This window comes from Talpa occidentalis, unplaced genomic scaffold (genome assembly GCF_014898055.3).
Source record: "Talpa occidentalis isolate TD23 unplaced genomic scaffold, MPIMG_talOcc4v2.1, whole genome shotgun sequence".
Taxonomy (NCBI): domain Eukaryota; kingdom Metazoa; phylum Chordata; class Mammalia; order Eulipotyphla; family Talpidae; genus Talpa; species Talpa occidentalis.
The window spans coordinates 106,448,899-106,471,543 of NW_026555331.1; the positions used below are offsets into that span (position 1 = coordinate 106,448,899).

At 42.7% G+C, this 22,645-nt stretch overlaps 1 protein-coding gene across 5 annotated transcripts in view; it reads right to left on the bottom strand.

Moving 5' to 3' along the window:
* Window positions 1-22,645, bottom strand: part of SCRN1 (secernin 1) — a 56,985-nt gene that overhangs the window by 19,618 nt on the left and 14,722 nt on the right. For 3 of the 5 annotated variants that reach the window (XM_037509775.2, XM_037509766.2, XM_037509771.2), the window contains exons 2-3: window positions 15,060-15,219; window positions 1,962-2,143 (exon numbers count right to left, since the gene is read on the bottom strand). In XM_037509775.2, coding sequence (XP_037365672.1) covers window positions 1,962-2,143; window positions 15,060-15,218 — 341 coding nt within the window. In that variant the 5' untranslated portion in view covers window position 15,219. Of the gene's footprint in view, window positions 1-1,961; window positions 2,144-4,186; window positions 4,231-10,209; window positions 10,329-15,059; window positions 15,220-22,645 lie in introns of those variants that run through there. The other 2 variants (XM_054692445.1, XM_054692446.1) reach the window with 2 other exon arrangements.

The following is a 22,645-nucleotide window of genomic DNA, read 5'->3' on the forward strand; positions in this document are numbered from 1 at the left end:
TGGAGTCTACTGAAGTAGTAGCATAGGCTGGTACTTGGCGAATTTTTAACTTGAGAAGCAACGTTTATTAAATTGCACCCAACTGGATTCTTTCTGAAGGGACTTTTCACTGTGTTGCCAGGGAGAAGATCAGATAATGCAACTACCTGCTATGGACTTATTCTTGTAACAGGCCATATTTTCATAATCAAATAATTATCAGCAAGAGTGTGCCATTCATGTGGCTACAAATTTCCCTGCCTTGAGACACTGCTCTTTTACTCTCATCTTAAATGGGCTTTTAAATCTTGCATTGCTCAATTTTCTGTCATCTCTATAATGAAACTAAATTCTCTTTGAAGCTTTTGAGCTTCTTCGTGTGCCCACAGAGTCTGGCACAAAGTAGATATTCAGTAAACCCCTGTTGCTTTATAGGCTGATACTCTTGAAAAGAAACATCAGAGGCTTTGAAGACAGAGGAAAAATTCTCTTCAGTCATTCCATTGAAACAGCTGTTAAATGGTGATCTTTGGCAGCTCTATAAATTCCATGCCACAAATATAATGATAATTCAAAATGCAAGGCTATAAATGAGGCATTAAAGGGGCACATTTTTCATTGTCAATTCTTCATTTTCAGGATGTCTATTAAATATAGAGGTAAAAATATCAGGACAGCTGTCAAAACATAAGCTTGAAATTTGTATTATTTCATTCTGATAATCAACAGAATACTGATTATAAATATTAGGTCTTTTCCTCTCTTCTCCAGTTCAGGGAATTGTTCCTTCTAAGCTATGAGAATCAGGCAGGTTCTTGGTGGAGGAAGTATGAGAAAGATGAGGAAGGTACAAAGGCAACATGCTACCAAAATGTACTTCTAGTAGATCAAATCATCAGTTGCAAGATATGGGCTCCATGGGCCTCCAGGGAATGTAAGTAATTTCTCCCTACAAAACCTACAAGATGTTTTAACTTCTATTTCTTTTTATAAGATGTCAACTTTGGAAGGTTCTTTGGAATGAAGCCATCCAATCTAGGTCTCAAACTGAACAAATGAGAACACTAGGGCCCAGAGGGGTGATACAACATGGTGTATCCACAATGAAACAAAAACCCCAACTCCCAGCCCAACCTTCTTTCACCTATGTCATCAGTCTATTATATTTCACTATTTCACAAAAAGAAAAGCTATAGCCGTCCCCCTCTAGTCATTCATTCTGGACTCATTGATCACCTATTATGTGCCAGGCACATTGTTCTTGGTGCCTGTGACACAAGCAAATGAAACAAGCCAAGATCTTGCTCCCATTCACCGTACATATCTGCTTCCTTCTGTTGCATCGTGGCAGGAAGAGAAGGAGAAAGAACAAAGTACAACTGAGATATTGAAGGGAAAGAAGGAAGAGACCTCTGTTCTTTTCCTTAATATTTTATATACTTTTTCTTTCATATATTATTAAATATATTTTAACAACCATAAAATTCACCAACTACGTATTTCAGTAGTTTTTGGCACATACACAGTTTGCCCAACTAGTGATTGCACCACAATCTTAAGTTTAGAATGTTTCAACACCCCATAAAGAAATCCTGTATCTATTAGGAATCAGTCCTCATTCCCATCCTTCTACCCCAACCGCCAGGCAACTACTAATCTACTTTCTGCCACTATGAATTTACCTATTCTAGATATTTCCTATAGGTGGAATTCTAACATGTAGGCTTATAATATTCTGTGTGGCTTATAATGTTTTAAGATTCATCATGTTGTAGCAAGTCTCAGTATTTCATTATTGTTTTATTGTTGAATATTCCATTGCAATCTGTTTTTTTTCCCCCAGTCACCTCAAGGTTTATGTCAAAAGCTACAGATCTTCTTCAGGATGATTTTATTACACAATATGGAGTTTGGGGGAGTAAATCCTGTCCCCACTCCCCTCCTGTTCTAGGCAGTTGTTTCAAGGAGTCCCCTTGCAGTACCTGACCAGATCCATCCCCAGTAAGGCTTCTGTCTCAGTGGCTGGTTCTTTGGCATTGATGGCTTCATTGGCTATGCACACTCCATGTTCATTGGCTCCCATTTCTGCCCCCCAAAGCCAGGCAGGTCTGCTTATCACAATGGCATGAGTCCTAGGAACTTGGTCGATGGAAATGTAAGTGCACTAAAAAATGAAAGACAGTAAAGAAAGGGCTGTGAGCTGTCAGGAACCACTTAGTTTTCACTCTGGTAATTAAGTTGAATCATCAGTTCAGTGATAAACAAGGCTAAATTATGAAAGACCTTGGAAATAACCCAGGCATAAAAGACCCTCCTCCCCCAAGTCTCATTGCAGCTCAAAGGTCTCATGGTGTGTTTCCGTTTGGTAGAATTCAGTGTTCAGTCTCTTTGGTTCAAGCCAATCTGTCCATAGTGCTTATGGATATGGTGGTCATCTCCTGAACCAGATACTCAATCTCTACCCTGAATGTTCTGTGTCCAGTCATCTTCATAGAACAGTTGGCCACTGGCATTGTAAACATAGCTATTTATTCTTGTTTGCAAAAACCATTCTACATCAGTGGTTGTTAGACTTTTACAACATTATAGAGTCCCATCTATGAAAGAAACTCTAGGAGCCTAACATAAGAAGCAGATAAAAAGGAAGTCACTTTGTTTGAAGAAGGTCCCTAAGCCTCCAGCAATCATCCACAGGGCTCCCTGAACACAGTTTGGCAATCTACCTGATTGTCCTAGTGTTAGAAAAGGGAAAATGATAATAATACTTTATATTTAACTAATATATTCAATGATTTATATACCCTCCTCCACATTGTGTTTTCCTGTCTGTTCCATTTGATTCTCACACTAACCCATCAGGAGGACACCTAAGGAAACAGTCTCAGAAAGGCATGCTTCTTACTGCCTTCAGGACTCAGCACACCCCGCTGTGTGTCTGACCTTCTCCAGGTGGCGTGAATCCACCTGGAAAATGAGTGAGCTAATCTAGATCAAACTATCTCTTTCAAAATGTTTTTAGCCTCAGAATGTTTCCTTCATAGAAACTCTCACAAAGGGGGCCTCCCTGGTGGTGCAGGGGTTAAAGACAGAGCTATCAAGCTATTGCCACCCACTGCAGCATGAGTTCTATACCCAGCTGGCCAGGGAGTAACCCACATGGCGCAGCAGACCTCTCCTGCTTCACCCACTGCTTCCCTCAGCAGCGTATTTCAGTAGATCTGCCTGTTCTGCTCCCCACCTTGTCTCTGGTGAATCCTCTCACCCACTGCACTTCTGGCTTACACCCAGTTCTTGTATGTATAAATAAATAAATCTTTTTAAAAAATTCTCACAAAAAAGCATTAAGACAGTAAAACTGGTCAGAGTGTGTTGAGGCAAAAGAAACAATTGGCATGGGACAGGGGTTGGGTAGCTCAGAGCCCTGCCTGCTGGTTATTCCCTGCCCACTTTGGGCCCCTGGGAGGACTCCACAGAGCAGCTCCAAAACAGCTAACCTAGATTCCCCACGCAGGGCCTCCTGCTCTGACATTCTATCAGTCTATGCCATACTCTTTGAGTGGTAGAAGCAATATGGAATTTGGGGCTCTAAATTACAAGGCTCTACAGCTCTCAAGGGAGAATTTTATCAGCTGCAGTAGCCATTTACATTTTAAATTGGGCAGCTGAAAGCTTAGATCAACCACAGCTTCAAATCTTTTTTTGATTGAAGACCCAGTTATATTGACTGAATGCAGCCACAAAGTTATTCTGCATTGATTTTCCATAATCTCTAAACCTCGGGTAAAAGCTAAAATGCACGCATCACGCACACTCATTGATCAGGTTGTTATAGGACAGGGAGAGGGGCAGCCCAAACCCCACAAACCTGCCTATTTTAAATGGGTTTTGCCATCTGCTGTATCAACACAAAACATATGAGACTTTAATGGGAAGGAACTTTAATAAAACTAGGAAACAATACAGGAAAAGCAAATAATCTAGTTTCTAAATGAAACATCCAAAGTTACCCATTCCCTCGTGGGTAAAACTTCATTTAAATGGGATCGGCCCAGAACAAGGCCCCAAAGCCTGCTACAAGTCTAAAGCATCTTCCAGTGGGGACCCACAGAAAAGGGTCACAAACAACCAGACAAGCCCGGAAGGAAAAGAGCAAAATCAACATCAAGATAAAAGCTGCCATGGTCACCTCCCCACGGGTCTCACCCACATCTGTGTCACCCAGTTCACGACCAAAAGACAAGCGTAGTTTCTTCACGTGTCTCTAGGCTCCACGCGCCTCCTCCAGGTCTCCTGGCTCCATCCTGTTTCCTTCCTCAGTCTCTTCTACAACTTTTCTCTTCTCTTTCTACTCAGTTCCACCCTCCCTTGGGTGGGGCAGGGAACCTCCCCCTTTCCTGGGGACCACCCTGTTACAAGGTGACAACCATATCTTCAACATCCACATTAGGTATTGCTTTGCATTGGGGAAATGGGATTTCACTTGATAAATATTTGTAAACTGAAAGCTAATTAAATCCAGAGGTTATCAAAAGACCCTTGAGTTTTTCCATGGCAATTTGACAATAAAATACTCTTGAAATGTTTTCTTCTATTCAATTCCCCAAAGATACTTACTTAAAAAATGATTCTTCCAGAGCAACAAGCTGGCCAAAGCTGTAAACAATTATGGTAGGGCCCTCCATGCGCTTGTAAATATAATTGAAATTTATATCTTCAAATTGCAGTCTTTCATGTAAAATGTGGAGCAGGCATTGACCAAGAATTATTTCCTTAAGCAAATAACTGTGTATGGGCTCTGTGCAAGGAGTCAGACCAATTCTCTCTATTACACATGGTTGCTTCTTGACTATATCACCTCTGAGTGCATGTCACTTCCCAAACTTCTGGGCCCACTGAGTTCCAGTGACAAATTCTTTTTTTTTTTTTTTTTTAAAGATTTATTTATTTATTTATACAAGCACTGGGTACAGTCAGAAGCGTGGGAGGGTGAGAAAATTCACCAGAGCCAGAGCAGGGAACAGAGCAGGCAGACTGACGAAATACACTGCTGCAGGGAGCAGCAGGCGGCAGGAGAGGTCTGCGCTTCATGTGGGACCCTCGCCTGATGGCCAGGGATCAAACTGGTGCTGCAGAGGCTGCGGGCAGCTTCGCAACCCAGCACTCAACCGCTGCACCACCGGGGAGGCCCTCCAGCAACAAATTCTATCTCAAATCAGTAATGAGGGAAAGAATCTCAGATTCTGAAGTATAGATTTATTATAAAGCTTTCGCTTTCATTTCACCAAATATCCCTAGAGTACCAACCATACACAAGGAATTTTGTGTAAGTGTAGATAAATCATAGAGGATGCCCAGTCCCCGCCCATCCTTTCTGCTGGGAAGTTAGGAGAGGCACACACACACGTTACTGTAACCATGTGGCCAACTTTAGTGTCACTGAGGCTTGTCTACTAAATAGGCCAGATTGCATCTTGCCTGTCCCAACCTTGTACTCTTGATGAATCCAAATAAGCTCTACTTTTTCTCTTTCTCTCCTTTCATTTATTTCCTTCAAAAATACTATATAATTGACCTATTTATCACATCAGATCTTTATATATGCTCTCTTCCCCAGTTAGAATGTAAGCTCCATGAGAGCATGGAAACATCTTTGTTGTTTAGTTCCCTGATAACCCAAATCTGGAACATATTGGGCATCAATAAAGCTTTCTATGAATGAATGAATGATGAATGAATGAATGATGAGTGAATGAATGAGTGAATGAATGAATGACAAAGGTCAAAGGGAGCATAATAGAGGTTCAAAGGAAAGAGGCACACATCCACCAGGCCAAACACTACCAAGTGGGTGATATTTGAGTTGAATATGAAAACTCGGTCAGCCGATTCCAGACAGAGGAAAGAGCCTGAGAAGAGAAAAAGAAGGGTCTACCCAAAGTGTGTTCATGGTCCAGTGAGTTTTTCGCTAAGCTGCTTAGTGGAGCGCTGTGATGGCACTGAGTCACAGAACTGCAAGAGCTCAATAAGTACTTACTGATAAAAACATTGATAATTGAATCAAAAAGACCATATGGTTTTTGTGGGAGTTCAAAATGTATGCAGCCAACTTGAGACTTTTCAGGCCAAACTCAGAATGAAGTGGAAGGAAAGAGATCCCCAAATAGCCAGATGGGCCAGCTCAGTCCCTCCTCAGCATTGGGCTAAAAGCCAGAGAACCAGCTCTCCCTCACAGGCTACAGAACAGGGGGAGGGAGAGAAGGGGTAAATGTGTCAGAGCCTTGAAGAGCCTGTAACTCGGGCCCCTTAGGGCATCGTTGTAGTGGATTGCTGAAGACCTGGCCTAACAAGGGTTCTTCAGGTTGTAACTCATACATGCACCATTGTACCTGATATCTGACTACGGACACCAGGTCCAGGAGGGAGTAAGGAGGATGTCCACACTTATTTCCTATAGATTGGTTCTTTAAAATCCCAGCTGGGAAGCAAACTTCACAAATAAGGACCATGTACAGATGTCAGCAACCTCTTTTTGTAAAATCAGCTCATCTAGAACATGAACTCCACAGGTGGTCATTGTTTTTTGGGTTGTTTTTTTAATTTTATTTTTATATTCCCCATACAATTGCAACCCCCTTATTTTGAACCCAATCCCTCCTTTCCCCATCCCCCTACCCCCCATAGTGTGTCTCTGGTTCATAGTTGTTTGTTGATTTTGATTTTTACTTTATTATAATTAGCTTTTTTCCTGGTCCCTTATAGGTTTTCTAGATTCCTGCTATCACTGAGACCATCCGGTATTTTTCTTTTTCTTTCTGGCTTATTTCGCATGATCCCTTCTAGCTCCATCCATGTTGGGGCAAATTGCATGTGTTTATCTTTTTTGAATGCTGAGTAATACTCCATGGTGTATATGTACCACATCTTCTTGATCCAGTCATCTATTTTTGGGCATTTGGGTTGTTTCTAAAGCTTAGCTATTGTAAATAGTGCTGCTATAAACATAGGGGTGCAGGTGCTCTTTGGAACTGATGTTTCTGTGTCCTTTGGGTAAATATCTAGGAGTGGAATTGTTACAGGGCAGCCCCGATATTGAACGGGTTGCCTGGCTGTAGGTCCTCACCCACGCGCTTAAAAGGGACTTATGAATACTCCACTACAGGCACACACAAAAGGTTAATAAAAGGTTTATTTATAAGGGAAAAGGAAATAAGGAAAATGTACAACTTAGGGAGAAAATAGGGAAATGAAGTCTTTAATGCGTCCTACCCAATCCAACGACCTGGAAACCCAAAAAGCACTCTCAGAGCTGGCTGCGAGCTGGTGGAGAGCCAAAATGGGGGGACCCCTAAAAAGCCCACGTGTCTGGCTTTATACCAACCTGGCTGCTTAACCCCACCCTCAGGTCCCAGCCACCTTTCCTTTGGTGGTGATGGGATTTGGAGTTCCCAGTGTCTTTGGCTTTGGCCTGGGGTGCGGATGGAGTCCACAAAGCCTGTATGGAATTAGCTTTAGGACATCCTTTTCCCCCTACCAGAATTGCTGGATCATTTGTGAGCTCTATCTTTAGTAGGCTGAGGAATCTCCACACAGCTTTCCATAGTGGTTGGTCCAGTTTGCACTCAGGTGGTCATTGTTTTTAAATAAAATTTACCAACCTTTACAACTGCCATGTTATTAAAGAGGCAGAGAAAAGGGGGATTTAAGGTAGCAGGGAGGTTTTACAGCAGGGGTTGTGGAGATCCAAAAACCACCTGGAATCTTCTTTCAGTGCAGCAAAAACAACTTACATCCCCAAGTAAAAAGACCTAGCTGAATTCCTATCAGAAAATAAAAACAAAAAAGACAAATGTTGACCACTTAAAGGGTCAGTATTTACAGATACGGTTTTGGCCTCAGCCTTGGAGAAGCTGTTACCAGGGCTGGATAGATTGTCTTGCTGCCTGTGGCCTCTCCCACCAGCTTTTAATAAAACCAATCTTCCTTCCGCATAGCCTCTGGGTGCTCAGGCCACAGAACAATGAAGAACAACGCCCAGGCTGGGGAACGGCAGTGAGGCATCTGCTAAAGGCCCTGATGCTCATCCTCGAAGTTTTAAAGGCACTGGGAGAACTGGCTCTCAAGTGGCACCTGGGGACTCATGCCAAGCTGGGAAATGGAAAGATGAGCCCTGACAAGGACCCAGAGACAAAGAAAAAAGGAAATTCTGTCATTGTGGAAATGACAAGGCCCTGATTATTTTGTGTTTGTGTCAGAAATGAAAATGCAAAATCGCTTCACGCGGTGGCGCAGTGCTTGCACATTCCAGCACACACTTTTTCTGGATCTCTCCCAGTGAAAGGGAAATGGAGACACTCGCACAATAGACATTTCAATTAATGAAATGCAACCATTGTGCCTTCCCTACTGTACTCGGATGGGGAACACAACCCTGGCACCACCAGCAAAAACCACTGTGAAATGAGTTGATGAGTCAGCCAGACTTCTTAGAGTGTGAAAGAAAAGCAGGGAAAATAGGGTGCTTTAGAAAAATATTTTTAGTTTCAGAAAATTTGCAACTCTAAAGGAGCCTGGCTAATTATCACTAAGTTTTTGTTTCGTTGTTTTTATTCCTGATTTTTTATCTCAGTGTCTTGCCTGCTACTTGATTGGTTTTTGAAAATGGGCCCTGGAGATTCATAAGAATCTAAATAAAGAACAAAGAAGATGTTGAGATGAGAGGGGAACACTCTGAACCACACTTCAGAAGAACAGCTTTTTATGCCCCTGAAGCTGTAAGATCTTTAAGGGTGGGCAACACAACGGCCTGGGGTCAGAAACTGGCTTAGGAAAGGAGCCTCAAGGCAAGGAAGCCCAACGTTGAGGGAGACGCTCAGGAGACGCTCAGCCTCCATACCAAGCTGGGGCCGAAGGGAAGGGAGCACACCTTTTGCTCAGCGGCCACAGAACTTTGCTCAGCTTTTTGATACCAGAATGACTGTGCTTTCCTACTGAAGGAGCAAGTTGGAAATGTAGGCAGTTGGGCCACAGGGTGGGGGGGGGGGGAACTCAGCCTTGCTTACACCCTGGAAAACAATGAATTCCACAGGTTTCCCACACCCACGCCTAAGGGCAAACACCTGTGTTGACCAAGATTAGCACCATTTGCTTCCCCAAAACCAGATGTCATCCCCAAGGAGACCCTGGCCCCACTGACAATGCATGGCCAAAGGCAACCACCAAGAAACCCACTGTGAGCCCTGCCCATCAAAAAGACACAAGGCAGGGCCTCCCTGGTGGCACAGAGCACCAGCCCTGTGAAGCTGTCCGCAGCCTCTGCAGCACTTGTTCAATCCCAGCAGGGAGAATCCCACATGGCGCAGCAGACCTCTCCTGTCTCGCCTGCTGCTCCCCTCAGCAGTGTATTTTGGTCAGTCTGCCTATTCTGTTCCCCGCTCTGTCTCTGGTGAAGAGGTCACCCTCCCATGCCTCTGGCCTGTACCCCAGCTCTTGTATAAATAAAAAATAAATCTTAAAAAAAAAAAAAAGACACAAGGCAGTCACCCAGCCACCACCACCAGACCCCTCATTTTTAAATAAAGCTTGTAAGCCCCCATTTCCTGCCCCTCAGCAACTACCCACTCCGGATCTCTCTGTTCAGAGAGTTTTTCCTGTCCTCCTTATCTAAAAATAAACTTCTTACTTTTCTGTCTATCTCTGGTCTCCACATTTAATTCTTCCCTCACCGAGACAAGTAGGTGTTTTGGGGTTCCTAAATTTACTACTATACAAGGTAATCTTCAGAATTAAGATTCAGACACTGCTGCCCCTCACACACTCACATGCACACATCACTAACATATCCTCCATCTAGACAATTTTACTAGCAGAGCTATTGTTACAGGACAGGGAGAGGGGCAGCCCAAACCCCGCAAACCTGCCTATTGCCGCATTAACACAAAACAGACTTTAATGGGAAGGAACTTTAATACAATTTGGAAATAATACAGGAAAAGCAAAGAATCTAGTTTCTAAATCAAGCACCGAGAGTTACCCGTGCCCTTGTGGGTAAAACTCCATCCAAATGGGACTGGCCCAGAGCAAGGCCCCAAAGCCTGCCACAAGTCTAAAGCGTCTTCCAGTGGGGACCCACAGAAAAGGGTCAGAAACAACCAGACAAGCCCAGAAGGAAAAGAACAAAATCAAAATCAAGATAAAAGCTGCCATGGTCACCTCCCCACGGGTCTCACCCACATCTGTGTCACCCAGTCCACGACCAAAAGGCAAGCTCAGTTTCTTCACATGTCTCTTGGCCCCATGTGCCTCCTCCAGGTCTTCTGGATCTCCATCCTGCTTCCTTCCTTCCTCAGTCTCCTCTGCAGCCTCTTCTCTCCCTGCTCAGCTCCACCCTCCCTTGGGTGGGGCAAAAAACCTGAAACCTCCCCCTTTCCTGGGAACCACCCTGTTACACAACCAGCTATCATTCATAGGTGATTTTCTATTCTTGCAAATATTTTCATTGGGGAGGGAAAGGAAAATGATCTACCAAAAGCCTGCCCCAAATCGTGAAATTTGCATGGCCTGGCCAGGGACACTACCCTGAGTCCATACAGAACTTCATGTAGCGGAAAGTAGAAATAAATTTTTAAAAATGAAAAATGGAGACTTTAAATTTCAAAGGAAGGAAACAATGGAGTTGAGATTTATTACAATTTAAAAAGAGACTTTCAAAAAATAGTATGTGTCAAATCTGCCTTGTCTACTAAGTTTGTCTCCATAAATTGTGGTGTAGCCAGCCTCTTGGACACCACATACAAATAACGTCGACTGTAGTTGAAATCTACTGTTTTTCTGGAACAGTATTTTTTTTCTAAATAGAAAGTTCCAGTACATAAGAATAGACTCTACCCACACAGTAGCCCTGGGGAGGAGCAGGACTGAGGTAAAGCTGAGATCATTTCTGAGATGCATAGTGTACTGTGTCCTTGGAGGACAAAGGGACTTTCATAAATGGAAATATATATACACATCCTACTCTGCAACCAAGAGAGAAGTTGTTAAAAACCCACCATCCACAGGAAAAAGATTAAAGAACATAAAATAAAATGCTCCAATCTGCCAACTGTGTAGTTGAACAAAACTGTGCAGTATAATTTTAGAATTGAAAGATCTCAATGCTTCAGGACCCTAGTTCTGATTCTTCCAGTCTCAAGCAAGTTGCACATGTAGGTTTAGTAGATAGTTGATGGACAAGGTAGACAGACTGAGGAGGAGGAAGGGTGGGTACGTGGAAAAGTGGGAGGGAAGACCACTTGGGAACATGGCCCAGCTGGGAGAGGGGAGGGTGTGTGTGAGTGAGCTGGATGACTTTTTTGCACATGGTTATTCTCAGAAAATGAATTCATAGGATCTCAACAGCCAAGGATGAGCTTTCTAAGAAAACTACAGAATATGTTTGTTTAAAATGTCATGAAACATTTGAGAAATAGATGGTTTTTAATGGGAGAGTCTTACTCTTCATGAGTTTTAGTTTTTATCTGTAGGTTAATAAGTGCTCCTATGAGGGGCCTCCCTGGTGGCACAGGGGCTAAAGTCTCAGCACTATCAAGCTATCACCAGCCACTGTGGCATGAGTTCGATCCCTGACCAGGGAGCTAACCCACATGGCGCAGCAGACCTCTTCTGTCTCACTCACTGCTCCTCTCAGCAGTGTATTTCAGTAGATCCGCCTGTTCTGCTCCCCATTCTGTCTCTGAATTCTCTCACCCCCCCACACCTCTGGCCTGTACCCCAGTTCTTGCATGCATAAATAAATACATCTTTAAAAAAAAGAATAATATACAACAACAAAGCATATGCATACTGTTCATTTCAGAGACATGACTGTTCCCATCTGGAATTATCTTGTGTACTCAATGGTGCTGATAGAGGAAAAGGAACAAATGAGATAGAGGGAAAAGTATCTGGTTTTTGATCTGTGAGGTTATTTTACCCACAGAAGATGAATGTACAAACGCACAGGAGCAGCTCCAGACTCATGCATGCAAGTCTGAAAAGCCAGGGCTGCCTTAGAGACTAATGCTGGTATGTCTCTGACTGCGTCTATTCATACAAGGGGATGCAATTTTACTACCAGTGTATTTGAGTTATTGGGTTGTGGGAAAAGTCATAAAGCATTGGAAAAAACAGAAAAAAACATGTCATGACTTTTCTGACCACACAATATAATATGGCCTGGGTTAGCTAACGAAAGGAACCTAGTCTATTACCAAAACGATTCTCACTGTGAAAGTAAAATATCCCTATTTCCACAAAGTAAAAATGAACTTTTCTAAAATATTTATTTCAGATATAGTTGTAAATGGTCTTGTGTGATATTGTAGTGACTAACGTTATTAACAAATAACCCCAAAATTCAGTAGTGTAAAAGCACCATTTATTGTGCTTGCTAGTTGGATAGGTCTGGAATTGCATGGGGCACAGCAGGCACTGTGTGTCTCCATGTGTCTGGGCCTGGCATCATCTCATGTGTGGGCAGCGGGTGCTGCTGTCAGCTAGCGGACTTCAGTTCCCCTCCCTGTGGTCTCTCTGTGCGGGTTGAGCTTGGGATCCTTCCAGCATGGTGCCTGGGTTCTTAGGGTTAGATCCTGAGAGAGGGACAAGCACAGATGAATCCTTCTGTGCCCCAGCCCAGGAGGTTGCAGGGCATCAATCCCACCACACTCCAATGGTCGGAGCCACCACAAACCTCACTAAAATCCATGCCATGGAAAAGTGTCCATCACTCGATAAGAAGAGCATGTGGAATTTGAGCATTTGATGATTTGATGCATCTTTGGGGAACTAAATCTACCCAGATAAAAAATCAAAACATTGCTTTAGTTTTTAATGGTACTCTGGGGAAAAGATGGACAAATCTAAAGTAGCCAGAGGGGGAAGGTCAGTAAAAATTCCAACCAGCAAACATCATCCATATCAATTCCACTCACTTCTAGGGAAATAAAGAGCCATTCAAATTCAAATGACATGGATATTCAAACATTAATGAAGGCCTATTTAAAACCTAGCATGATCACCAGAGAAGCTAGCACTCTCCACTACCTGTATGAAGGAAAAGTGGCACTCAAGTTTAAGAATGAGGACTGTTAGTGCCGTGGGAGAGGCTGGTGGTTCTGGTGCAGGTCCTGGGAGAGGGGTCAGCCATGGCCCCATCCACAGACAGCAATGACAAGTCTCAACTCTGTCCATTTCAGTTCCTCTGCTAAATTCATCTAACCTAAGCTCTTTGGTGGTGATAAGTACTTCTAAACGACTGAAACAGATAAAAGATTCAGATAAGATAATATACATACTGATGAATACCCATTTAAAACCTAGCACAATCACCAGAAAAATCTGTTTATTTTGTAAAGTATAGAACACCAAAGAGCAGAGGTTATAAGAGTGAAAAGAACTAGCTAATTTACCAGTTCCCAATTTGTTTTTTTTCCTTAACAACTCTTATTTAAACCTACACACACACACACACACACACTTAAATATTCCATAACCAAGAAGGCTACTCCATTAGTGTAAAAATGGTTCAATTTACCATATAAATAAAATGTACCTTATAAATAGAAAGAAAAAAAATCAAATAATTATCTCCATAATCACTGATAAGACCTTTAGCAAAATTTAATACCTATTTCTGAGTTTTTTTTAAAAAGTACTCAAAATAGGAACTGATAGATAATTTTTAATATGATAAAATATATAAACCTCAATCCCAAAGCCAGGATCTTACCTAAAGGAAGCACTAGTTACTGCCCAACTCACATCAGAAATAAAGGCAAAGATACCTTCTAATTTCCACTACTATTTGACAAGGAATTCAAACTATAAGCCAATGTAATCAGAGAAGAAGATAGAGATGTTAAGAATACACAAACTATCTCTATTGGCAGGTGATATAACAAGATGACTGGAAAATCCAAGAAAATCATTGAGAAAAGCTGATCCAAGCAATAAAAGAATTTAGTGAAATAGCAGAGTGTAAAATTAATGCAAAACAGCCATCAAGAAAGTTTGACAACATGCTCAGGAATGTGGAGAAACAGTCATATACTCAGGAGGGAAGGCAAAATTATATTCTACCTACTAAAGGAAATATAGCAATAGCTAACAAAATTACCTATTTACCATGCAACATAGCAATGCTATTTTTAGGCATCTCTTGGCCAAGAGTGACAAAAACAACATTTTTTTCTTTTTTTGTGGAACCCTCACCGGTGGCCAGGGAATGAATCGGTGCTGCAGAGGCTGCGGGCAGCCTCTCAGCCCAGCGTTCAACCACTGCGCCACCAGGGGAGGCCCGACAAAAACAGCATTTTAAAGGCATTTAAAATAAAAAATCGATGTGTACTATTTTACCATGATAAAATATATATATAAATATATATATATGCCAAACCCACTGTGACAGATGCACAAGACTATTATTCACTTGAGTGCCATCTGTAATAGCAACAGACTGGAAAACAATCCAAATATCCAGCAATACGGGACTGGGTAAACTAGAGTATATCCATCGAATGAAGCACTGTGGAATGATCTCCAAGACATGGTTTTGGTTGGAAAAAGCAAAGTGGAGAAAGGTGCATCCAGCATGCTACCATTCACCTAAGGAAGGGGGAAGGGACTGGTTGCATATACGTGTGTGTGTGTGTGTGTGTGTGTGTGTAGCTTATGACTTTAAATGGAAGGGCAAACCAAAAAACTGCCCAAACCTGGTTACTTAGAGAAGAAAAAGGAAATGGAGTAAAGGCGGCAGGGGTAGAAGCTGGACTTCTATAAATATTCATTGTTTACATTGTGTATATTGGAGTTGGAAACCAAATATATATTTTACTTAATTATAGAACAAAGACCAGAGCAACAAACATAAATTTCACCACTGACCCTATTTTTAAGGCGGTAGCCAAACCTGCATAGAAAGGGGAATGAGCAGAACCAAAGGGACAGATCAGACCAGGGAGCAAGCTTCCGTGAAAGAAGTAAAGGTCTAACGGGCAAAGCCAGAGAAAGAATAAATGCTAATGGAGAGACTGCAGCATGTGACTTACCTCAACCTTGCTCTCAGGTTCATGATCAGCAGCCGAGAAATACACAACCTCCTGCACTTCATCCCTGGGCCGAGCTGAATTTTTTCCAAATACCACCAGACCTTCCTTAGCCTGTGGTGGGAAGGCCACGAAACAGTAACTCGGAGGAGCTACAGCCATCCTGAAAAAAGAGTTCCAGAGAGAGTGGAAGTACATTCCATCAGTGGGTTCCTCAAACACATTTCCCCGACTAAAATAGTTTTTGTATTGAACTGTGTGCAGTCAGCTAGCTCATTAAGAGATCCCAGCTGGCAAATGAAGGTGGGGCGCCTGGAGTAGAATTGCAGAGGCCTGGAGACTAGATAATAGTGTTTAGTACTCTGTGGGATTAAACAAGCTCAGATTTGCAACAAACTGCAGTGGCAGCCAAAAGTGCAATGACGTAGGAAAAGGAAAGGAGGTTATTCTAGATAGAAAACTAACACGCGCGCGCACACACACACACTGCAATCTGTTGCAGTAATAGAAAAATATACTTTTTAACAGTGCACCACAGAAGTGACTTGGATCTGGAGATGCATGTTCAAGGCTGCCATGAACATAATAGATTTTGGGGGGTGATAACGGGGAGATGGGTCCAGAGATTAATTGAAAGATACTCCACCTTTCAGTACATTTTCATCTACCTCAATGACAAGACATTCAAACACCTCTTGGTTTTTCTCCCACCTCTAAATACTGGTGAGCTGACCTTTTCTCTTATATTGAGTCATTGAGCATCCTCAGTGCTTGATCTTTCTTCCCTCATTTGATCTCCTTTCTCCCTGGGAAAACATATGCATTGCTCACGTGTGCTATGACCTCCACATTTAATTCCTGCTCAGTTCTCTACTTGAGCTCCTGTCATATAGACCCAACTGCCTACCTGAGCTCCAAACTGATTTCATCACTCTCTTCCCCAAACTGGGTCCCTTTCCAAGGTTCCCCATCTCAGTGGCCAGGTGCTTCATCCATCCCACTGAAGCATCCAGAACTCAGGAATGAGCCTTATCGGCTGCTTCATGGCATTAACATATCACCAAGTCCTGTCTATTTCATCTCTTAAATCTATGGAAACTCCTCTTCTCTCCACCTCTACTACATCGCCCTGCACTGGGGTACCGTTATCTCCAGCTTGGATCACTCAGCAACCTCCTAAGGGGTCTCTCCATAACTTCTATTACTCTCCCTCCAAACATTTCCCACACTGCAGCCAGGGTGATCTGCTGGTCAAGTAAGTGCCCCCATCTAGTCACATCTCACACTATTCGCCCCTCCACTCTCTTAACTCCAGCACACGACCCATTTCCTAGTTACCCTGATCTTCCCAGGGCCTTTGCACAGGCCCCTTTCCTGAGCACTCTTTCCTCTGCACCCAAACCACTGACCTAGTTAATGGCTGCTCCTTCACATGTCAGCTCAAATAGCACTCTAATTTATGTTGCTGTGCTACACACTCCGGGGAATCCTGTTCTCTTCCTTTATGTAGCAATCACAATCTGAAGTACCTGTGTAATTATTTTTTTTCTTTCTTTTTTTTTTAAAGATTTATTATTTATGCATACAAGAGTTGAGGTACAGAGGCCAGAGGTGCGGAGGGTGAGAGGATTCACCAGAGATAGAGTGGGGAACAGTACAGGCAGATTGACCAAAGTACACTGCTGAGGGGAGCAGCGGGCGAGTCAGGAGAGGTCTGCTGTGCCATGTGGTAGCTCCCTGGCTGGATCGAACTCATGCTGCAGTGGCTGTGGACAGCTTCATAGGTTACGTCTTAACCCCTTGCACCACCAGGGAGGCCCACCTGTGTAATTATTTTAATATCAACAATCAATTCTTAGTCTCTCCCCCTAAAAGTTGAAGCAATATAAATGCAGGGACCACATCCTTTTGCACACTTCTGTAAACTCAGCTCTACACGAGTAGGGTCGGGTAGATTTTCAATTAATAATAAACCAGTGTTCTGTCCTTTTTTTAAGTATTCCACCAAACTGAAGCTAGCACTTTGCATCTCATTCTCACCACCATTCCTCTGCACCTGGCTACAATGTCCTTCTCTGAGTCTTTGGGCATATCTTTCAGGATTGGCTTCAAAATCCTTTCCTTTCAGGAAAATTTCCATAGAGGACTCTGTCATTTTCTTGCCTTGAATAAGGACCAATGCATCCAGTTTTCCCCAGGAAAATGTGCATCCATTGCTTATAAATGCATCACTTTAGCTATTTCAAATAAAAAACCCCAATTTTTTATTAGTTTATCCCTTGTATTACTGACACTCAGCAAATATTATTTATTGTAAAAACCTATCATAGCGCCTCCCCGGTGGCATAGCGGGTTGAGTGCTGCGCTGTGAAGCTGCCTGGAGCCTCTGCAGTGTGGATTTGATTCCTGGCTGGCCAGGGAGAAACCCACAAGGCATGGCAGACCTCTCCTGCCTCTCCTGCTGCTGCCCTCAGCAGTGTCTTCGGTCTGTCTGCCTGTTCTGCTCCCCACTCTCTCTGGTGAATTCTCTCACCCTCCCATGCCTCTAACCTGTACCCCAGTTCTTGTATAAATAAATAAACCTTTAAAAAAAAAGCTATCTTTAGTACAAATGGGAGGCTTAATTAAAAACTAAAATAGAACAATCATTGTTACTTCACTCATACTTAGGGGACCTCTTCTACCTTTACTCTTCTACACATTAAAAAAAAAAGCTATCATATTTACACTATCGAGTCTCCACCTTAAATGTGTATTATTTTATGAGTCCAAGACCTAAGTGAGAACTAAAGCAATGTTCTCAGAAAAGCAAGTGGAATTCAAAACTCAGCCACCACCTACCAACTATGTGACCTTAAGTAGGTCGCTTTACCCCTAGGGTTTCTCTCTTCTGCAAATGTTTTGCCCTAGCCCACAGATTTATCATGGCCATCAAGTGAAATGATGCTTGAGAACATATTTTGCAACTGTGGAGGCTGCATGAGCATAAGATTTTTTTTTGGGTTTTGGCTGTTCCAGTAGAACAGTGTGTCAAATTTCGATTGAGTAAGCCCATTAAAACCAACCCACCTTTCTAATAACTGCAGCACTGATCAGTCGCCAAGTCAGCAACATTCTATGTTTAGAAATGTCTTTGTGATGACCACTTGCTGTTCCAGGATCCAGGCTTTAAGAGAATCTGCAAAGGCATACCCTGGGCAGTCAGAGCTCTTTCCCTTACTTCTTAATGCAGTCCCTTGCAGAGAAATGGGGGAGCCCAGATTCCTGAAACTAACTCCCTCCTACCTCAAGAACAATCCCTTCTCCCCTTTGTGAGCAAGAAAAGGCAGAAAGATAAAGAGACTCCAGTTCTTTCTTCCTTTAACCTTTCCTAATTTCACAAAAACTTATTTTCCGACTGGGATAAAGAGAGATAAACAAAGGCTCTCTATGTATTAGAAAGACCTAGAATAATTATGAGATAAAATGCCTTTATAGAGGGTTGCTAGAATTTGGGGTGGGAGGAATTGTTGACTGAGTCAAAGACTCAGGAGATCAGGGCCTCCCTGGTGTCACAAGAGGTTAGCACAGCCCTGTGAAGTTATTAGCAGCCTCTGTAGCACAAGTTCAATCCCTGGCCGGCCAGGGAGCTACCCACATGGCACAGCAGACCTTTCCTGTCTCACCCGCTGCTCCCCTCAACAGTGTATTCCAGTCAGTCTGCCTGTTCTGTTCCCCACTCTGTCACTGGTGAATCCTCTCACCCCCTCCCCGCGCCACACCTCTGGCCTGTACCCCAGCTCTTGTACGCATAAATAAGTCTTTTTTGTAAAAAAAAAAAAAAAAAGACCCAGGAGATCAGAAGGAGAAGGGGTGCATGTACTTATCTTTGGATGCTTCTTCTATATGATATGACTACCCTGCCTCACCTACTCACCTATTGCTGGGCCATTTCAAAAGTCCTAGTGTCTGGTACAAGGAGAACATTTGGAAAGTGCTAGCATCTGGTACAAGCAGAACCTTACTTTATCTGATCTTTTAAAATGGTAGGAATCCACTAGTCTTGCATTTATGAGCTGCGTCTGTAGAAAATAAATAAAACCCACATGGTTTTTGACAAGCACCTATTCTTTAGCCAGGACATCTGCTTTGTCAGCAAGTGATTTGGGTCACTTGACCATGACGAGGATGTAGGCAACAGAAGTTCAAGGGTATGTGGGGCCAGGGAGGCTGGCTTTCTGCTGAATTTTGTTAACAACTGGAAATACTAGGAGGGAACAAAATTTCAGTGTTTTTTTTTTTTTTAACGTTAGACAAATCAGCAAACTGTGCATCATAGCTAGTAGCAAACTAGCCAAGATTAATTGTCATTTATTTTTCCTGGATCACCATTCTAAACACTGTCTAGATTCTGAGATGATTTACTTAGATCTTTTTGACTTTCTAGATCAGTGCTGTCCAAAAAAACTTTCTAGAACAGTGGAAATGTTCTCTCTCTACTGTCTAATATGATGGCAACTAGCCTCATGTGGTTTGGGGTGTAGTTAGCGTGTGTAAGGAAATTTTTTATTTTATGCAAAACTCTACTCAGCTTAAATGCAATGGCTACATGTGGCTAGTAGGAATCCCATCAGACAGGGCAGCCTTCGAATCAATCCAGAATGAAGATTTTCACATTAAGACTTCTTACAATACCAGTGTAACAGGGTGGTCCCCAGGAAAGGGGGAGATTCCAGGTTCCCTGCCCCACCCAAATGGAGGGTGGAGCTGAGCAGGGAGAGAAGAAGCTGCAGAGGAGACTGAGGAAGGAAGAAAGGAGGATGGAAATCCAGAAGGAGACCTGGAGGAGGCACATGGGGCCTACAGACACATGAAAAAACTGTGCTTGCCTTTTGGTCGTGGACTGGGTGACACAGATGTGGGTGAGAGACCCGTGGGAGGTGACAATGGTGGTTTTTATCTTTATTTTGATTTTGCTCTTTTCCTTCTGGGCTTGTCTGGTTGTTTCTGACCCTTTTCTGTGGGTCCCCGCTGGAAGATGCTTCAGACCTGTGGCAGGATTTGAGGCCTTGCTCTGGGCCAATCCTGCTTGGGTGGACTTTTACCCACGAGGGGACAGGTAACTTTGGATGCTTGATTTAGAAACTAGATTCTTTGCCTTTCCTGTATTGTTTCCTAGTTGTATTAAAGTTCCTTCCCATTAAAGTCTCATATGATTTGTGTTGATGTGGCGGATGGCAAAACCCATTTAGAATAGGCAGGTTTGCGGGGTTTGGGCTGCCCCTCTCCCTGCCCTGTAACACCAGAAGTTCTTATTTGTGAAGTTCTCTACTGTTTCTAATGACAAAATGTGGGTATCATTCATATAAATTGAAAAGCAAAGTAGAGACAGGACACTTTCATAAGACTGAAGAAAACAAAATTAAGAAGCAGCTACTGAGCTCACCAGGCAGAATGAGTTTAAACAAGGTCTCTTCTCCAGAAGATAAAGGTGATCATAGCCCTGGATGTCCCTTTCATGTAAGTCTCATATTCCTAATGGAATCCACCTTGAAAGTGGCCTCATTGTTAGCTGGAAATCCTTTGTGTACTTCTCAGGTCAATTCCTCTCTTTATCTCTTGAAAGAACTTTTGATATCTTCACTTTTCTTCAAAGCTCCAATCAGCTCCTCTAAGCAGATCTCTACCTCCTCCTCCACAAAGGACAGAGGGTTTGTGGGCAGTGGGACATGCAGGCGTGAATGCCTTGTGGCTGAAGAATGGGGAAGGAGCCAATAAATCAAAGAGCCCATGAGGTGGAAGCCAGAGAGAGGGAAGGAGGCCGGAGAAACAGATAGACCAGTAGACTTTGAGCATCAGAGGGCATGGCAAGCACGTTAGTGTCTATTCCATATAATCACAAAAGTCACTGAAAGTCTTTAAGCCAGGTTTTACGTTAGAAGTAGAGCCAGTGCATATAGACAACTTTTCAATGAAGCTGGCTGTGACAGGAAGGAGACAGCACATTAGGTGGCGTTGAAAGGAGCCATTCAAGGTAATTTCACTTCCATGCGCTACCCGAAGGAAGTGATCAAGATATGGGTATGATTTATGCACAAAAGTGTTCATTACAGCAGTATTTATACTGGTGGAAAGTTGACTGAAACATGTCCAACATCAGAGAAATGGCTAAAAAGTTATGCTACATCTATGTGGTAAAATACTAGAAAACCATTAAAGATATGTTTGTGAAGAGTTTTTAACTGCATGGGGAAAGATTTGGGGTGGGGATCCAAAATAAATTATATTAACTGTGTAAAGATAAGCATATACAAATCACATGTCTAACAAAGGGTTAATTTACAAAATATATAAAGAACTCATATAGCTCAACCAAAAAAAAACCCAAACAATCCAATCAAAGAAGTGGACAAAAGACCTATATAGATTTCCCTCCAAAAGGGAGACATTCAGATGGCCTACAGGCATACAGGGAAAAAAAAGAGATCAACATCACCTGTAAGAGAAATGTAAACCAAAAGCACAATGAAATATCACCTCACCCCTGTGAGAATAGCCTCTATGGAAAAGAACAGAAACAATTAGCGTTGGCATGGATGGAAAGGAAAAGGAGCCTCCTGTACCATTGCTAGGAATATCATTTGGTGCAGCCCCTGGAAAATGGGCGATAATCTTGAAAAATAAATAAATAAATGGACATACCATATGATCCAGCAATACCAACTGCTAGGTATTTGCCCAAAGAATATAAAAACACTAATACAAGAAGATTTACACTCTTATGTCCATACCAGCTTTATTTACAACAGCCAAGTTATGGAACCAACCTAAGTGTCTAATGACATGGATTATGTAAGGTGGAAATGGCAGAAGAGAGGCTCAATGCAATACTATTTGGCTATTTACAAAGATGAAAAAGTACCTATGGGAAAAATGGATAGACTGCGGTGTTTGTGCTAAGCGAAAAAAAAAAGTCAAAGTGAAAGACAGGTATCAGATGGTTTCACTTATTTCTGGAATATAAATAAACAAAAACAAACAAACAAACTGGCAAAGCACAGCAAAAGAAATTCTTAGACTCTGTGAAAAATATATCAGTTGCCAGAGGGATTGGGGAGGGTATAGGGGAAAGAAGAGGGTAGGACATTGTTTGGCAGAGGATGAGTGAGGCATGTGGACATGTGAACATATAAGAATGTACCCCCAGGGCCTCCCCGGTGGCGCAGCGGTTGAGCGCTGGGTTGCGAAGCTGCCCGCGGCCTCTGCGGCGCCGGTTCGATCCCCGGCTGCTTCCCGGCCGCCGGCGGAGGATCCCACATGTCGCGCAGACCTCTCCTGCCGCCCGCTGCTCCCCTCAGCAGTGTACTTTGGTCCTTCTGCCTGTTCTGCTCCCTGCTCTGGCTCTGGTGAATTCTCTCACCCTCCCGCGCTTCTGACTGTACCCAGTGCATGTATAAACAAAACAAACAAACAAACAAAATAAATAAATAAAACATGCCTCTATAAAAAAAAAAAAATAAAAAGATTTAAAAAAAAAAAAAAAAGAATGTACCCCCAAATTATATAGCTATGTAAACAACAAATTAATAAAAATTAGAGAAAAAAGAAAA